The sequence below is a fragment of the Scomber scombrus genome, chromosome 20 (assembly GCF_963691925.1).
Source record: "Scomber scombrus chromosome 20, fScoSco1.1, whole genome shotgun sequence".
NCBI classification, from domain to species: domain Eukaryota; kingdom Metazoa; phylum Chordata; class Actinopteri; order Scombriformes; family Scombridae; genus Scomber; species Scomber scombrus.
In genome coordinates this window covers 18,370,842-18,388,239 of record NC_084989.1, presented here as the reverse complement: position 1 = coordinate 18,388,239, position 17,398 = coordinate 18,370,842, and the positions used below count along the sequence as shown (strand labels likewise).

The 17,398-nt window shown below is 39.5% G+C and overlaps 1 protein-coding gene across 1 annotated transcript in view; it reads right to left on the bottom strand.

The window, feature by feature from the left end:
• The window catches only part of LOC134002367 (collagen alpha-1(XVIII) chain-like), a 56,364-nt gene extending 47,852 nt beyond the window's left edge, over positions 1-8,512 (bottom strand). Inside the window, exons 1-2 of the mRNA XM_062441709.1 lie at positions 8,421-8,512; positions 8,249-8,331 (exon numbers count right to left, since the gene is read on the bottom strand). Coding sequence (XP_062297693.1) covers positions 8,249-8,331; positions 8,421-8,431 — 94 coding nt within the window. The 5' untranslated portion in view covers positions 8,432-8,512. The remainder of the gene's footprint in view (positions 1-8,248; positions 8,332-8,420) is intronic.
• Positions 8,513-17,398: the final 8,886 nt, after the last annotated feature.

Sequence of the window (17,398 nt, the reverse complement as noted above, 5' to 3'; positions counted from 1 at the left end):
AACCACACACACACACACACACACACACACACCACAAAACGGCCATCAACACCACCACTAATCCCACCTCCCACTGGGAGACTATCAAGATCCCACTACATATGCTCTTCAGGGAAGGTCTGTCAATCGCTCTCTCTCCAGCTATTGTCATATAGATCTTTGCCTTTTTACACTTGAAGCTGCCAAAGAAAAACAGCTGTCCCTTAGGAATTACAAGAAGTTTGCCAGAAAGACTTACATCATACAAGCACTTCATAATTACACAAAGAATCCAGCAGGTGGTATTCAGATAAGTTCTCCCACTATGACAACAAGACAAAATGGTTTAACAGAAGATACAAGGTTCAAGTTTCTGTGGTGAAATGTTCAGACTCTTAGAAAAACAAAGACTTTCTTTGAACTTTTTTTCTGGTTTGCTGATGACCAGAAGTCATCCATTAACTGGGCAGGAGACAAAGCCAGAGCCATAAGGATTCAAGGTTGCGTCGGCTTAACCGTGACCTGGTATAACCTTGTCTGCTGTGAGTATAGACATGTTATCTTGTTTTGTTAAAAGAGAAACAATTATGTTCAATATAAAAAGACATTCACTTGGTTAATTTGCACGCCCTCACACCATATGGCCAAAAGAATGTGGACAGCTTTTTCCACATTTTAATCTTATGGCATCAAATTTTATTTCAGACAGTCTTGTGTCAGAACTCAAATGGCACGCCCAGAACACTGAACTCAGCCTCATCCATCACCCTTGTGATGAATTTGAACATTACCAGGCCAACATGAGAGGCCCTCCATCTGTTATCTTTCGGTGGCTTAAGCTGTTTCACCATTTGATGATGATTAGCTAAACTTCAAATAAAATCTAAGTACAAATAAAGTGTTATCCTCAGTCATACAGCAATTAGTGTAACCAGGACCAAACATCCTTATCTTTAACACTGACATACTAGAAGAGGTGACAGACTAAGGAAACCAATCAGAGCATGAAAGAGGGTAAAGGTGATATTTCAGAATGAAAAAGAAAAAGGACACCTTCATAAATCTGTTCACACTGTTGACTGCTCTGTCATTAGAGGAGCTCCTCTTCAGTGACAAAACACACATCCACATGCATGAACACACATCATTTAGGGGAAAAAATAATATCACTTAGGGATCCTTAAGTCTTCATTTCTCATACGCATGCACATTCTCAGAGCCACACACACACTGCAGTTCTGCACTCCGTGACCCCATTAGATGCTCAGATGCTCTGTTGCTCTATTACAGGACATGTCCTCTCTCTCTGTGGTCTCCACACAGCTGCACAGGCACCTGCTTGTTTCAACTCTATCTTTCCGCCCTGACAGACACTTTCCAGACTGTTAGAAATTCCATGTTTTAACCCGATGGGCTAAAGCCAGGGAGCCGGCCGCTCCCAGAAAAATAAACACTCTAATTCAGACCACTTTACATTATGGTAAATTGCAGTTTTGATGCACCTCTAAGCCTTTCTGATGGCAACTATGAGCGTGTCATTTCCTACAGGAATGCAGGAGGATGCTAAGCTATATCATGTATCACATTTTATTCAGTATAATGCCCTCATAGTACACAGGATGCACTGTTAGTCACCCACAGCTCCTCCCTTTACAGCTGTAACCATGTTTACATGCCCCAATATTCCAACACTCAGCTACAAAGAGAATTTTCTCTTTTCATCCTGTTTCACATTTAAAGTTACACTCACTCAAACCACCCGCATCCAGTCTTACTATTGACCCTGGAACAGTTTTACAGGAGAAACTGGGAGTTCAGAGGCCTTGTTCAAGGAGACTTCTGAGGGGATAGAAAGGGAAAATACACTAAAACACTGTTAGAAGAGTTGTATAGCAAGGGAGCTTGACCTATGACCTACTAGTAGTTGTCAGTAGTGATACTTGCAAAGTGAAAGGGCACAATGTCTGAAAAATTGAAGGAATGGCTCAAGGATTCACTTTGAGGATGTCACAACAAAGAATCCATCATGACCCCTTCAGAGTGAGCGTTTATCCCCTCAAGTTTCACATTCAGTTTAGGTTCAGTATTGTCACAGTGCAAATAGGGCCTCAGGGTCTGCTGGAAGAAATCACAAAACTCTGCAACTGTATGGCCACTTGACCCCCAAAGATGGCAAGGGTGGTCGTTTTAAGATGTCCATGCCCATGAGTCCATTATTTTATCATTCATCCATGTATGAAAGACCCAACTGCTGTTCCATCTGATCTGCCTGACTTCCAACATTATAATGAAGGCCCTGCAGAGAAAACTGTTGACCACATCAAACAAAGTGTTCAGGACTGCAGCATTTGGTATAAAACCTCTTTGATGGCCAAAGCTTTGATTTCACCGAGTGACGACTGATGCTCAGATAAAGAGGATTAAATAAGAGGTTAAACAAAGATATGTTATCTCAGGAATTCAAATGTAACAATACACCATCAAACTTTCCCATTAAAACTGCTTTTTATGATAAAAAGCTATTAGTGTTTAGAAACAGTATTGAGATTATTCTGATAGACCTGTTCACAAGGTCATTATAAATTATCATTATAAAACACTACAAAGTGAGATTTGACTTTACCACCTTCCCATGGAGAAACCTTCCTACGCTCAACACATCCTGTGTTTGTCTACTGGTTTCATGCTTTGAAGAGAGTCATCTATCTCATCTAACACCGACTGTTCCCACTGTGTCCATGACTTAAAATAGTGGCTTGTTTTGTCCAGTACAAATTTAGCTGATCCTGTTTACTTTACACGATAACATACATGTTTTTGGTCCAGGTTTGTTTAGTTTTAGATTGTTCACAGATATAAGTGCGAAGGCCCAGAGCCTGTAGAGCACCTTCCCCTTAAAGTATCACATCAGCAGAATCCATAGTCACTTATCATATTTGACAGTGATCTTCTCACTGCTTGGACATTGTCTTCTGTTTTCCATCAATGTACCAAAACTGCTCATGAAAAACAGCAACAACAACAAATATATCATGGTAACATGACAAAACTATCTGCCAATTCAAATGACTGCAAAACTCATCACCTGGAGGAAGTCACAGTAATAACAAACTGCATAGATTATGACAGAGAAATTAATTGGGACCCAGATGAAGACAATAACAAGTGTCACACTGGACCAGACTTGGCATCTGGTGGGAATCAACAGGAATAATCTGGGATTCAGCGACATGTGCAACATATGCAAACACAAACTCACACACACACACACACACACGTGCACACGCATCTTGAAGCAGTTTGAGATTGCTGACACATGAAAGTGTAAACAGCCACAAGAAATACTCGCTCACTACCCCATACAGAAACAAACATGTCCAGAAACATGGATACAGTGAAATGATGAATCAAATATCATTTTAGTAGCCTAAAAGGCAGGACTTTTTTTCCCCCAAAGGTTTCAATAATCTTGTGATCAAAATGTCAGCTGCATACTCCTGGAACATTGTGACATTGTTGCTGTTGGTGGCAATGGAAATTATAGGATACTTGTATAAGTTAATAGTAGATAAATTGGCATATTTTCACACCACATTTTTGCTCAGTTCTGAATTTGTTGACTTATTTTTTTACTTGTCCATCATTTTTAAAAAGGAAATGCATTCCCCTGAACTACCAATTCTAAAAATCCTGATGCATCTTACCGAAGTGTAACTGCTCTCCCGCTGTACAACAGAGAAGACACCATCAATAAAAAAGAACTTAAATTAGTGTTAAATAGATTTGTTATGGTTTTGCATACAGCAGTAAATTACTTCTGCTTCTAAGAGTCTGCTAAACGTCTAAGATATAAACTCCTACAGCCCACTTCTACATTTGACATGGGAAATGTAAACACATCTGTATGGTCAAAGAAAACATCTGGCTACTCTTTAGATTATGGGTAACTTTTAGTGATATGCCTTGGTTGATGTTTTCTTTATGTGGTGAGCCTTGGTTTCATTTCTTTCATTGTTGTGGATTTTTCCTAGGAATGACCTGCATAACTTCATGTGTCTCAAGCAAAAAAACAGTAAAACTTTTCCTTGGACGCGACTGAGAATCTTACCGTGCTGGAGTTGAAATCACACTTTTAATTAAAACCTGACGTTACAACTCTGTGCAAGGCTGCAGTCCTGATGACCCACATCAAACTGAAGCCAAACCAAGGTCTTGTTAAAATGGACACAATGAGTATTGTGATTTGGAGAGATTTACAGCTTAGGCTACTTCATTAAACCCAATGTTTTCTTATTTCAGGTTGTGGACATGTGATGTATCTACATGGATTATTGATAATTATTTCAAGTAGTTTCATATATTTTCATAGACATGTGGAATTATTGGATTAGCCATGTTCAGCTGGATTTACAATCAATTCTGGATTGATTTGCTGTTAAATAAAAAGTTTATACATTTGATTTAAAAAGGGTTTCTGTCTTTGTATAAACACTGTGTATCGATTTTCTCAACAAATTTTGTTTGGACACAGGAGAGACAGCATATTCTTCTATAGCTCACTTAAAAAAAACGAATAATAATCAGCACACTCTCTCTCTCTCTCCCCCTAATGCTTTCCAGAATTTGGAAAAAGAAATCGTTCAGCTTTCAAAAACAAAGACCAGTCAATGCAGCAGCCAAGCCCACAGCTCAGAATTTAGGTCCAAAAAGGAAAAGACAAAGACCATTGTATTGTGATAATGTGATATATAAAAACTGTTTAACAACACAAACGTTTGCAGCAATATTTAGTCAGTCAGTACCTACTTTTAGGAGATGCTTCTTATTAACTTGAGCTAATGGTTCATGACTAACCCCTGCCATAGCTATTCTTGATGCAGACCACAGTGAGTCACAAGGTTTTGTGTGCAAGAAGCTCCCATTCATAAATCAATCCAGCCAACAGTCAGACAGCCAATTACTTCTAAATCATTAACAGTCACACACAAATCATCCTCTTTAAACCAAAGCATTCATTTATAAAAACCAACTGGCTTCATTCCAAAAGTTAAAAACATTTTGGGAAAGTTGTGACATTAAACAAACTCTTCTTTATTTAAATACAAAAGTTAACTGTAAATCTTTTGAGATGGTTTGTATGGGTGGAGAAAACAGGAAAGATGTCAATACAGACCACCAGTTCTGTTGAGAAAACACATTCTGTAGTGTAGGGGAAGGACCAGTGTCACAAACAAACTAGTTGGCTTGTTGGTAACACGAAGATCCTGTACTGCTTTGACCCTCACAACAGCAGGAAAATGGAAAGAATGAGGGGTGGGGAAACGAAAGAAATATCCTCAGTTGACCTTCCCTGAACAAACAAAAGATAAAAAGAGGAAAATAATGAGTCCTGCCTTGATAGTAGACCAGCGTGTATGGTATCTGTTTAGTTTAGAGATCAAATTATTCAAATGTTCAGATATGACTTAAGTGATTTGAAACAGCCTCATCATGTATGAAGTCAGTCCATCCTGTTTAGGACATCTGTGTTGGGTAATGTAAACCAGTTTTCGCCAACACCCTATATAAATCTCCAAGGACTCATCATCGTCATTCTCATCATCCACATCTCGTGCATTATCCTCATCACCACCCAAAATGTAATCATCATAACCACATTCTCTGAGACTCAAATCATCATCAACATCATCTTAATCATTATCCTTAATAGCCAACCACATCCTGGTTATTCATGTTGTTCCATCAAACCAATTAAGAACATTATTATTTACATGTGTATAGCAGATGGACCATCAGGAATGAGCTGCATGTGGGTATTCTTTTTGTAGGTGTGGCATACAGACATATGCAGGTGTGTGCATATAACTGTTGATTCACATTTGGACTCCAGGCTGAAGATGATGACCTGTTTACATGTTTGTTTGTTTACATGTTGCTTATTAATAAAGATTCAAAGCAGCCAATTCCCTGAGGGAATGCTTTTATGATCCCTCTGTCAAATGGCAACAATAACTATATCACTGTTGGGAACTGGGAACACTTGAAGCGTATTCACACCTGGATCCTTCACAGCTTGGGTCAAAGCCAATTTATTGTTTTTTGTGGGATTGTGCCTACTGAAAACTCATGCATTAATTTACTAATGAATTAAACAATGAACTTTCTCATTCATTTGTCAATTAAAAAAAACAAAAACTTCTAAAAATGTGTTCATATACCTAGAATCTAGCCTGTCATAAGACTCATGAATAGAATTCATTGTTTCTGTTAAAGTTATAATAAGAGATGACAAGAGAGATTCCATGAATGGAAGATCAATGTCCTGCCAGCTCAGTTCTGCTGCATCCACCTAACAGCATCAGGACACACTAGTAAAAGACACAGATGAAGGAAACAGTGTGCACTATTTCACACTGAGGAAAAGGATTATATCAGCGTCATTTCAACAAACGTGCACAGAAATGTGAATGTTGCCACGGCGACAGTTCTGTTTTCAAGAATATTTACAGCCTGGAAATATTTGTCCCTGGTGCTCTTTCAGGCAAGCTAGCCAGCGTGCGTGTGAAAACACACACACACACACTCAGACACACAGATCTTTTTTCCCCTCTCGAAAAAATGAATCATGGTGGTGGATTATGAATATGGCAATAGCACAAACAGCCTTAGAGAGAGCCAGCCTCTGCAGGATCTACAGTGAAGAACCATGAAATCACACTTATTTAAAATCTTATTTAGTCAGACTGACAGCAACCCAACTCCACCCACATCCTCACACAGATCAATTGTCAAGTTCTGTTTAGTTGCAAACATTAATTTCCCACATTTCAAACTTCTTTTGAATCAAATGTCATTCCTGCAAGATCATATTTCCATAACATAACCCTAAGTCTTATCTTAAAACACTTTTTTAGCCACCAGCTGCCAAAGTGGGGTTTAATTCAAAATGTCAGACTCTGACAATTAAGATCCATGGGGCCACACTAGCTAGAGAGACCCCATAATTATTTGACTATGCCCAGACAATGCTGCTTTTGTGACATAGAGGTCCTTGTGGTGATCATAGGTCAAGATATCCACACAGACACACATACATAAAGCTACAAATGCCAATCTGGATTCCAGCACACTGACGAAGGCAGGCATATTAGCCTGTCTGTCTGAGGACCTTCAAGAAAACTAATAAAATGAAGCTCGCAGACATAATTGACAACGACCTTCATCTCTGACGAGCACCTTCCAACACACACATCTTAAAAATCAGTAGCTGTGGCATTACATCATCTTCACTGCCTTAATTATGCGGTGCTACTGATTGCAGAGCCTGTCTGTCACGTTGTTTCCAATTGTAATGGAAAAAGAAAGTCTGCGGTTCCTTCAGTGCTAATTGGTAACATGTTTCAGTGTACTGATTGATCCATTAATCATGGAAAAAAATCCAAGTTTGAGCTGTGAAAACAGTCTGCAGAGACAGAAAAGCACTACACAGGGGTGAAGAGAAACATTTCAGTAAAGACAATAATTGAAATCATCGTAAAGCCCAGAAGCTGACAGGTATCCCTCTCATGCACTCTGATGTCATGTAGCAGTGGTTCCCAAAGTAGAAGCTGGGGATCTCCATGTTTCCCTTGCCACACCGTTAGCAGCCTACTTGCAGTATAAACAGTGTGCAGTGACTCTGGATCCAACATTGAGCATCCCATGGGATTTACTGATCTTATCAAAGGTGGGTCTAATGCATATATGCCATCAAAACTCAGACTGGAAACCCCTCAGGACTTTCTCAGAGTCTTAACGATATAAGCACTTTCGTAAAGAGCCAAGATGATGTGCAGTGAAAGAATGAAAAAAAACTTGGAATTCCTTTGATATTACGGTCATATTATATCACAGGGACTTCAAATTCTTGTTTCAAATGTGCTACTTAATATTGACTTGACAAAGACTTTAGTTTTCCTTTCTGAATAATATATCACTATTTCCATATTACTAAATTAATTTTGTTCATCATGTCTTGAAGTAATAGCATTGTATCCCTATTACCTTCCAATACGAGCACACCAGCCTTGTTGTAACATATAATCCGGTTTTCTCAAAGTAATATCATGCTGTACCTCAGTGTAGCACTTCTATTCCTGGACAAGAGCGCAACAGTTTCACCATTCATATTGAGCACATGAAAACTCCTGAGCCAGCAGAAAGTTAACTAACAGCAGAAAGAAACACTTGCTCCAGCAACATGCAAACAACAAACAGAGGGAGCACATACCGTCCAGCAGCTGATAGGCAGAGGAGCGACCGCAGCAGAGCCGGGGGACTAGTAGAAATAATCCAACAAACCAGGGAGGAATGCTGCATAAAAGAATCAAAGAGTGAGAAAACAATCTAAAAGTTGACTTAAAACAGCTTGTTCATTAAAAAACAAAGTGCCTTTCATTTACCGTGAAGTCATCTTCAGTGACAGTAAGCTTAGATCCAAACTAAAGTCGTCCTGTTCATGTGTGATAGTGACAGTTAAAGAGGGAGAGAGAGATGGAGCTCACTCTGCCTCCCTCTCTCACACACTCCAAACTAAAAGCCTCTGACTCTCCTCCTCCTCTCTCGCTCTCACACTCTCTCTCTCTCTCTGGTTCCCAGTCAAACAAAGGCAGCTTCAGTACGTTGGGACTCAAGAGGCCCCCGCAAAGCTGAAACCTGACTCCACTCGTCTCCCTCTACGGACCACCGCTTACTAATCCAGTCCCTCCCCTCAGACATCACCACCCCAGATACAAATTAACACACTCCAGCTAAGTCCCCCACCCCCTTTGCTCCTCCTCAACGGTGTGGTTTCTCTCACTTTCCTTGTGCTTTAAAGCTCAACTCTTGTGTGGCCTTGACCTGTTGGGGGAAATGCCTCAAGAGCAGCAGCATCAAGTTCAAAACTTTCTTTTAACTATAGTGAAGACACAAAGTTATCATTGGATTAAAGAAAATATTTAAAACAGCTAAAACCAAAGCTCACATTTCAACTTTACAGGAATTGACTTCTTTGTCAGTCTGTTGAAGTTATAATCCAAAAGATATTGGATTGAATGAAACAAAACATTTATGGTAGTCATTTTTTTTTATGTCTCAGTGTAGTAGTTTTTATTGGCAATGTTGGAATCTGTGATTCTCATGCTGGATTCACACCAATGCACCTAATGATCTCAAACTCACATTTCAACTCACCCATCGTGACATATTTACAAGACTCTGAGATACTTGGCCTGGGCATGCGGTACTCATTGAACAGTGAGCCAATAAGAAGAGAGACAGACATACACTAAACAGCCCATTTCAGGTTGAGTGAGACGGAGGAGTTGTATCCATTGCTTATACAGCTGTAAGTAGGTGCTTTTTGGCTATAAAAAACATACAAATGTTTGTAAATAGTCAACAAGTCAAACTGCCCATTAGTATGTGCTTGGGGTCACAGTCTGGAGTAGCCAACAGAACTACATCATCAGCGAAGAAAAGTACTCCTGAGATCTCCAAGCTATACTTTTCAGCTGCTCCCAGACATTCGCTCCATGAATATTACAAATGGAATTTGTGGCAAATGATAATGATAATTTTGGCACATACCACAAATGTGTTTACTCAATTATTGAAAAGAAAGAAAAGAAAATTGATAAATAAATGCTAATAATAATTTTTATTATGGGGATATGTTCAATATGTGGCTTGAAGTGCATGGGACTTTAAAACATTTTCTATCCAGTTAAATACACTCAAACTCATCTCTGCTGGTGGTAATGCCAGTGGCAGTGACTCGTCTGCCACAGTGTCTGGACTCAAGAGCATACTGACATGGTGCCGAATGGAATCTGCCTAGAACAAACAGAAACCCACAGTGGTCTAAGCTGCAGGAGCCAGTAGAAGGGAGGACAGATAAAGATGTGCTCAGACCTTGATTCTGACAGCTCAGACTGATAAGAGCCACCAAAGCCTGTGAGTGATGCTGTTGAAGGTGGCATCAGAGATAAGCAGTCTTCACTTCACTGACCTCATGTAAACTGATTGATTGTGCCGGCAGGAAACATTCCTCAAAACATTGTTTTGTTTCCAGTCTGTCAAATGTTACTATTAACTTAATTTGAATTAATATTACTTTCTTAACGGTCAGTCATACAAGGCCAGGCCCAGACTGTCATCTTAAGTCCAACCAACAAGAGATAGTGGGCAACATACTGACACACACATTCTGAAATAATCACAACATTTCACCCTCACCTCAAAATGCCTGACAACTGTTGTGCTTCATGTCTTTTTGTGAATATCTTGTCTGCTGCTATCAGGTTTTCATATTGGGTAATCATTTGCAGTGGTTCCACTTCTAAAACAAGGGTTGTTGTGTTAAAGCAGAGTTCATGGGTCTTATTTTGGCTTGCTTAGAGGCTGTAATTCCAGCAATCTGGCTAAATTTTGTTTTGTTTTGTTTTGTCGGAAGTTGTCATAACCCACGATGAAAGAAAATGTGTGTGGGTGGTCAATTTGCCTCACAGGTGTCTAGTTTAATCAGTTTATCCCAGAGCAGATGATGGTGAGCTGAAGATAAGAAATGTACATGTTAGAAGAGACTGTTTGTTTTATTTAACTTTACACAGAACTGCAGTTCAACTCGTAGAAGCTGCCCCTTGGGAGACTTTCACTGGCTGCCTAGGCTAATTCAACAAACCATGACACAAACTATAGTAGTAGGATATAGCAGCTTTTTCTGGTTCTTTATTTGAAATGTCAACTTCTCAAATACTTACGTACATGTTCGAGCCGGAATCTGATCTGAAATCTGAGCTCGGATAATACAAGTAACATATGGAAAAACCTTAGCAACAACCTCAGCAACAAAGGCTATATGCTCTGGGCATGTGTCATGAGCTGACGTCAGCTTGATGACAAGCTAGAAAAAAAAACATTGCAAATGGAGGGTTCAGAGCAGGTTAAAGCCCCGGCTTTTGACTTGCAGGGAGGATTGCTACAAAGTTTAGCATAGGTATCAAATATCACAACAGTAAAGAAATAACAAAAATCACAAAAGGCATAATATGTCCCTTTAATGAAGTGTTTCATTAGCCCAAGCATAACCACGCCTGAGACATGGGATGTGAACCCGACTCTGGTGTCAAAATCATGTGCTGTGTACACTCAACTATCCATTCTGAGCAATGACTTGGCTGCAGTATTCGAACATCATGTTGCCAGTTAAACATTATACAGTTATATTTGCTGCAGAACACAGCAACCACGTTCTATATTAACTAGAAGTTTCCACATGACAACAGCAAGAGAAAGTAATGAAACATCAATTCATAAATATGTGAGGGCAACTCACATTTCTTTAATGGATGTTTGTTTTTGGCAAAATCTCAAGTGAACAAAATACATTTTGTGGATTACTATACGCCTACTCTACACCCACACTAAGACTTCTGGTTCAGTGTCCTGAGATCACCATAGTAGTCTGTGTATTTGGAAGTAAACAAAGCGAAAAAGTCCACTCTTTTGTGATGAGAGACAAGGAGACAAAGAGCAACAGACTTGCGTTTCCATGCAAAGAAAACAGTAACAGAGAGGAGGGGGAGAAGAAGGGATTTCAGCCTGTGGGTGGCTGCAGATTAAAAACGGGTCCAGTCCGAGGTCTTACTCATATGAGTCAGTGAGATACCAGATCATCATCGTTCTTTAACTGACGGCTGAGAGAAACCAAGATCTGAGCTGCCCCAGCTGACATCAAAAAGTGCCAGAGAACAAAAAGAAAACACATCTGCTAGCAGTGCATGGCTCTGAATCTGAAAATGGGGCTTTTTTTTAAAGGGAATTTCCATGTTATGAACTTAAGCTGCTTGTGGCTGTAACATACTGCACTGCTGCTTAAAGACACTCAGATGTAGGGTAGGACAAACACCAATAATTAATTTTGTTCATTTGTATCTTTCTATGACTGAAAATCATTTGGGATCTCTTAATCCTGGAATTGTGACTGATGAAGAAGGGAGATGAAATCCAAGTTTTCTCAAACGGAACAGAAAAGAGTAGAGGAAGGTGGATTGGGGCTCCAAAAAGTCTACCACACGACAGATAAGAAGCCTTTTCTGTAGCTCATATTTTGAATATTTCTTATCGCGGAGGCCAGGATTCCTTGCAGCACCTCTGACCCGCTGTAGGGTATCCATTAGTCTTCAGCTAGAAATGAATGGAACAGTGATAAATGCTGTGTGAGGAGAATGAACACAGGGACGGTTATTATTCATTATTATCAGTTGACTCATGTAAACATCATGTCCTGGTCACCACCACACTTTGTCCTCCTCACCTTCCTACTACTATCACGTAGCCTCACAGTGAAAGTGGCATGAAAGTTAAGCAGACAGTTCCTAATTAATTATTATGTCATTCATTCATCTGCTTATGTTTTGTTAATTGCACTTTCAATAATTTGGCCTTGACATAATGATGTGCCTTAAGATGACGGAGTAAAGATTCATTTAGTTCAGATTTAGACTTTTAAAGTTTAAATATATTCGAATTCAATTCACAGCTGCAATTCACTTATCATTAACTCCCTCATGTTTCCTTTGCATCTGTACCTGAGTTTATATGAGTCTGTGTTATGGTCCACGTCAAGTGGGTTTTGACTACAGGATGTTATGCAGGTGACAGAACACACAACGCAGTATTTTTGTACAATATTCCAAAACAAATAAAAGTCAGGCAGTACACAGTGCATAGTATTAACGTTAATTAAAACGTTAACACAATGAACTCTGTGCTCACACTGCACTGTACGTTTCATCAACTGGTAGTGATGCTGGTCGATATGGATTTCCCGCAGACGCCTTGCAGCACATTCATGCCTCTCACAGGGTGACCAAACACCTGTGAACAATTTCTTCATTGACAATTTCTTTTTCTATTCAAACAAGACGGACACATCCTCAAAAAGGTGCTGTCGACAGAGAGAAAGGCAACTTTACTTTTAGCCGTTTTACTCTGTATGGAAACCACCCCAGCACTTGATAAACAATGTCTCCATAGATTCTGTTCACACAACATACTCTCTCTCATGTATGTAATTGGTTACTTCTATGTTCAGGCAAGCACACTGGGATAACTTTATGCTGAATTGTGGGAAACTGGATTGTGGAACTGCTCAAACTTCAAGACAGCCGAGCAAAATTACTGACATGCCAGAAATCAAACCGATCATCCAAGAGCCAGATTGTTGATTGTTTGGGTAATTAATCTGGCGTCATGACCTTCCTGAAACTGCACGCGAAATGACAACCGATCTGGCTGAAATTTGGCCGACTTATAAAATCTTTCGGGGTGACTTGGAGGTTGAAATCTGTACAGTGTCTGTCTGGACTGAAGGATAACCATTCCAGATGAATATTGGAAACATAAACTAAACCAAATGAAAGTTGTGAAATACAGTCACAAACAGGCTTTTAATAGCAATGGTGGATGTCTCACAGGAACTGAGCAAAGATTTGACAGAATCATGTATGACAGATCTGGAATCAGCTTGCCCAGATTGAATTTATGATGAATAATAACAATGATTCCAAATCAGAACTGGCATGTTGTAATTATCATTTTTTCAAACATGTTCCAATTTTTAGCCACTCTTCCACCCCTCCTTTGTTTGTTTCCCCCCCCCCACTTTCTCTCCCTTCCATCGCCCCTCTGACTGACATGGACTCCCAGCCCTCAGGTTGGAGAGTAGGAGTCTGCAGCGTTATGAAGCCTCTTCACAAAGCCGGGGGTGGGTGTTGTGAGTTCAAAGGTCATACTACGTCTCTGAGGGTGGGATGATGGTAAATCCGCAGTATGCAGCCCTGCAAATAACAAGTGCTTCTAGTGTTTTTTGAGCTGAAATCCAAACACAATGTTAACAAAGGGAAGCCACACTACTGAAAACAAGTGAGGAGTCCCCCATTCAGCCTCAGAGTGATTGGCAGGGACGTGAGCTCCAAGGTCAAACTGCTTTTGAAAAAGTGAAAGATGAGCTTCAAATGGATTTAGGCCATGAATAGTCTAGATCCAGATCACAAATGCACACATGGAAAAAAAACAGCGGTATAATGACATCAAAAACCACTATAAGGGATTTGTCAATCAAGGCTTTTTAAGTGTTTATCTAATGAAAATAGACATAAGAGTTTTCTCTGCTTCTAGATTTCATGCAATCAGTCCAGTTCCAATGGATAGACACTTGCCACAGCTTTAATGGTTGCACATGCTTTTTGATTAGTACCTGAGAGAACATTTACATGGAATTATGGAAGTTGACACTTAAATTAAATAATGTAAAAGGCTTAACACTCTTATTCAGATTATTGGCATATTATTGGACTCCCAAAGGTGTGTACATAAACCTTCCAGAGTGAAAATACAGCCAACAGTGCACCCTTAAAAAAGGTCAGAAAAAAGTACTCAAAAACTCATTTTGACTTTAAAATACAATTGTGCCTCAATTAAAGATTTCCTTTCCACTCTTGTTATTTTATAGGAATGTGGTTGTGCTTACAGGTGTTTAAGCTGCTGGATCAGAGAGCATGCCAAGCAGTAAGAGATGTCAGTGTTGTCGAGTTGCATTTTAAATCATATTAATCTTTACATCCACTGCTTCAGTGTGGATGCAATTATTGTCACCAGTTGTAATCATGCTGACAGGTGTTCGTCTGTAGAGCGCCAAAAGTTTGACCTCTGATCTTCCTGTGCATGTTTGGGAGAGACTGGGCCGTCATCTGCATGGTAATTATGATGTTAAATTGTCATACCGTGTTAGCGTTTTGTTTGGAATTTAAAGAGTAAATGTAAGCAGCCTGACTGTAATGGAAACGTCTGTCAGGGGAGGATTCAGTAGCAGCAGCAGCCAGATATTGTTCATTCATCCTGCGCTCTACTGCAGCTGCAGCAAGGAGGGAAAAAGTGAAGTGGAAAAATGAAGGATGGAAATTGCAGCATACACAGTACATATACCTACAGTGCAGTGCTGAAGTCCAAGACATGAGTTACGTTCTAATTTTTGAAGAAAAAACAACTGGATGTAAAATATTCAAGAGGATCTTGTCCAAGGAAGTCAGTCATGTTGTTACTATTTCATCACTTTTCACTTTAAAGTGGATCTTATTTAGAGAGAAAATCCTAAAATGTAGTTACATGACATGTTTTTGTGAATACTACCTGGCATTAAATCCCTGTTTTGGTTCCCATTTACTTTCCGCTTACTCCTGGAACAAGATGCCTGGTTCGTCCAAAAAAACACCCACATTACTGCTGCAAATGTTATTTTCTGTGCACAGATCATACTAAAAGTAACAGACACTGTCGTCTTCTCCACTGACGTACTAGTGTACAAGTTGGGGAAAAGGAAGGTCATGATGTTTGTTTGGACCTTGCAGAACAGTTTTTCCAGGTGCTTTCGGGCACTAAGAGTTGAACTTATATTACACTTTGGGAGAGGTCAAGATCCTATTTTGCTACTTTATTCGATGCATGTGATTCTTCAGTTGACTGCGCTGCTTACAATGAGAATGAGACAGGAAAGAGAGTTAAATTACAATATGTGATCTGGCATTTGAGAGAAACATGTCAGATAAAATTAAAGGAGGAATGTAGAGAGGCTTTCGCCTTAAGCATGGGATACAGATACAGTGCAGTATAGATGTGCAGGTAATTATCTTGGGTGAGGAACAGCTGGTTTCAATGAGCAGCAAAGGATTAGGTGCATTCCAGCGCTGCCTGCACACCTGATCCAATTTACTTCACTAAAATTGTCTCTTTTTTTCTTCACACAATTTTAAGTGTGTAAAATAAATTGTCACAGAGGCATTGTTTAGCATTATGCTTGAATGTCATACTTAATAATAAATACTGTACTATTGAAAGAGGCTCAGTCTGGTTCTAATCTGATTAAGTGAGGGAAATATTGTAGATCAGCACTTACGATGTACACTTATTAATTTGTCATTTTTGACTCTACAAAGAGTTATTATCAGCTAAAATTGGCATTGTGTATCATTCTTAAACAAAAATATATGCATGACCTCACACAGGATTATCTGATTATGGAAAATAGATGGATGTTAATGTTAAAACATATTCACAAAAACACTGTTGCATAGCCTACATACTATTTAATTTAGTACTCTTAACGAGGACTTTCACTGCTGTAAATATGATGATTTTTAGTGGAAATGTGTAGTTATTTTTGAAGTTAGTTAGTTAGCTAGTATGATTAGAAAAAAACAAGAAAAAAAGTGCTCTAAAAAGGGGACTACCGCAACACCCAGAATGCATTGCGGGTGGTCCAATCTAATGCTACTAATGGTGTATTTATGGAACGCAGGCGGCAAATAAACGTTTCCTAACAGAGAGGCCAGTTAGTGGACACAAAGTTTGTAGTGATCAGCATTATCTCTAATTACTGAGGCTTTTTTGAGTCTGAATATATTGTACCGGTGTGCAAGGATCATACAACAAACAGTGCGTTAGAGTTAGTTATGTGGATCACTGCAAACTTACTGAGAGCTGCATACAAGGCAGAATGCTGCCAGAGCACATCTGTGACGGTAGACAGTCAAAGCACCTCTGAGTCAGCAGTCTCCATTTTCAGCTTGGTTTGTGAAACAATCATGGACGAGTGAAAACTACAACCTAATGCTGTTTCCTTTATCGTTATGGATGAAGAGAAACTAGGACCTGATTGTGCTCAAGATGGAGGCAGCCACAAGTTACAGGTAACACAAGGTCACTGCTGTGCTGTTTTGTGTTCAGAGATGGCGAAGTCCAATATGATGTTACACAAAGTTTAATGCTGCACAGTTTTCACTTCTGTCTCCATTCTTTCTGATGATCCTCAACAGGCACCGGTTGATGCTGCAAAGACTCAGCTGCAGCTGTAGTGTAGCTCTGGTGGTTCCTCCTCCATACTCTGTTTCTGTTTCCACAATACGATATTTTGTCTCGTAACAACAGTGCTGTAGCCTGTACTCCAATATTATCATAAAAGCAAATACATTTTAGAAGTTTTCTATCCACCTGAATTCCTCAAAATTCTCTGGGTCATTTTCAGCAGAATCAGAGTTTATCCTTAAAAAAAAAAAAAAAAAACTCAGCAGCTGAAGTTTGTGTCAGGCTGTGCTGTCGCTTCCTCCTCCATACTCTGTTGTGTCTGATTCCACAGCACGATAATCACACTCATAGAAGTAGCGTCACATCTCTGATTCCAACACGTTATCATGAAACTAGTTTTCTTTCAAATATACTGATATTTTATTCTGCTTTCCCCATTGCTACTGAGAAAACAACATGGCGGAGAGTGTTTTGGGAGACCCCCTTTTGAAGGTCCTTGAAGGCACTACAATAAAAAATGAGGAAAAGCAGATTG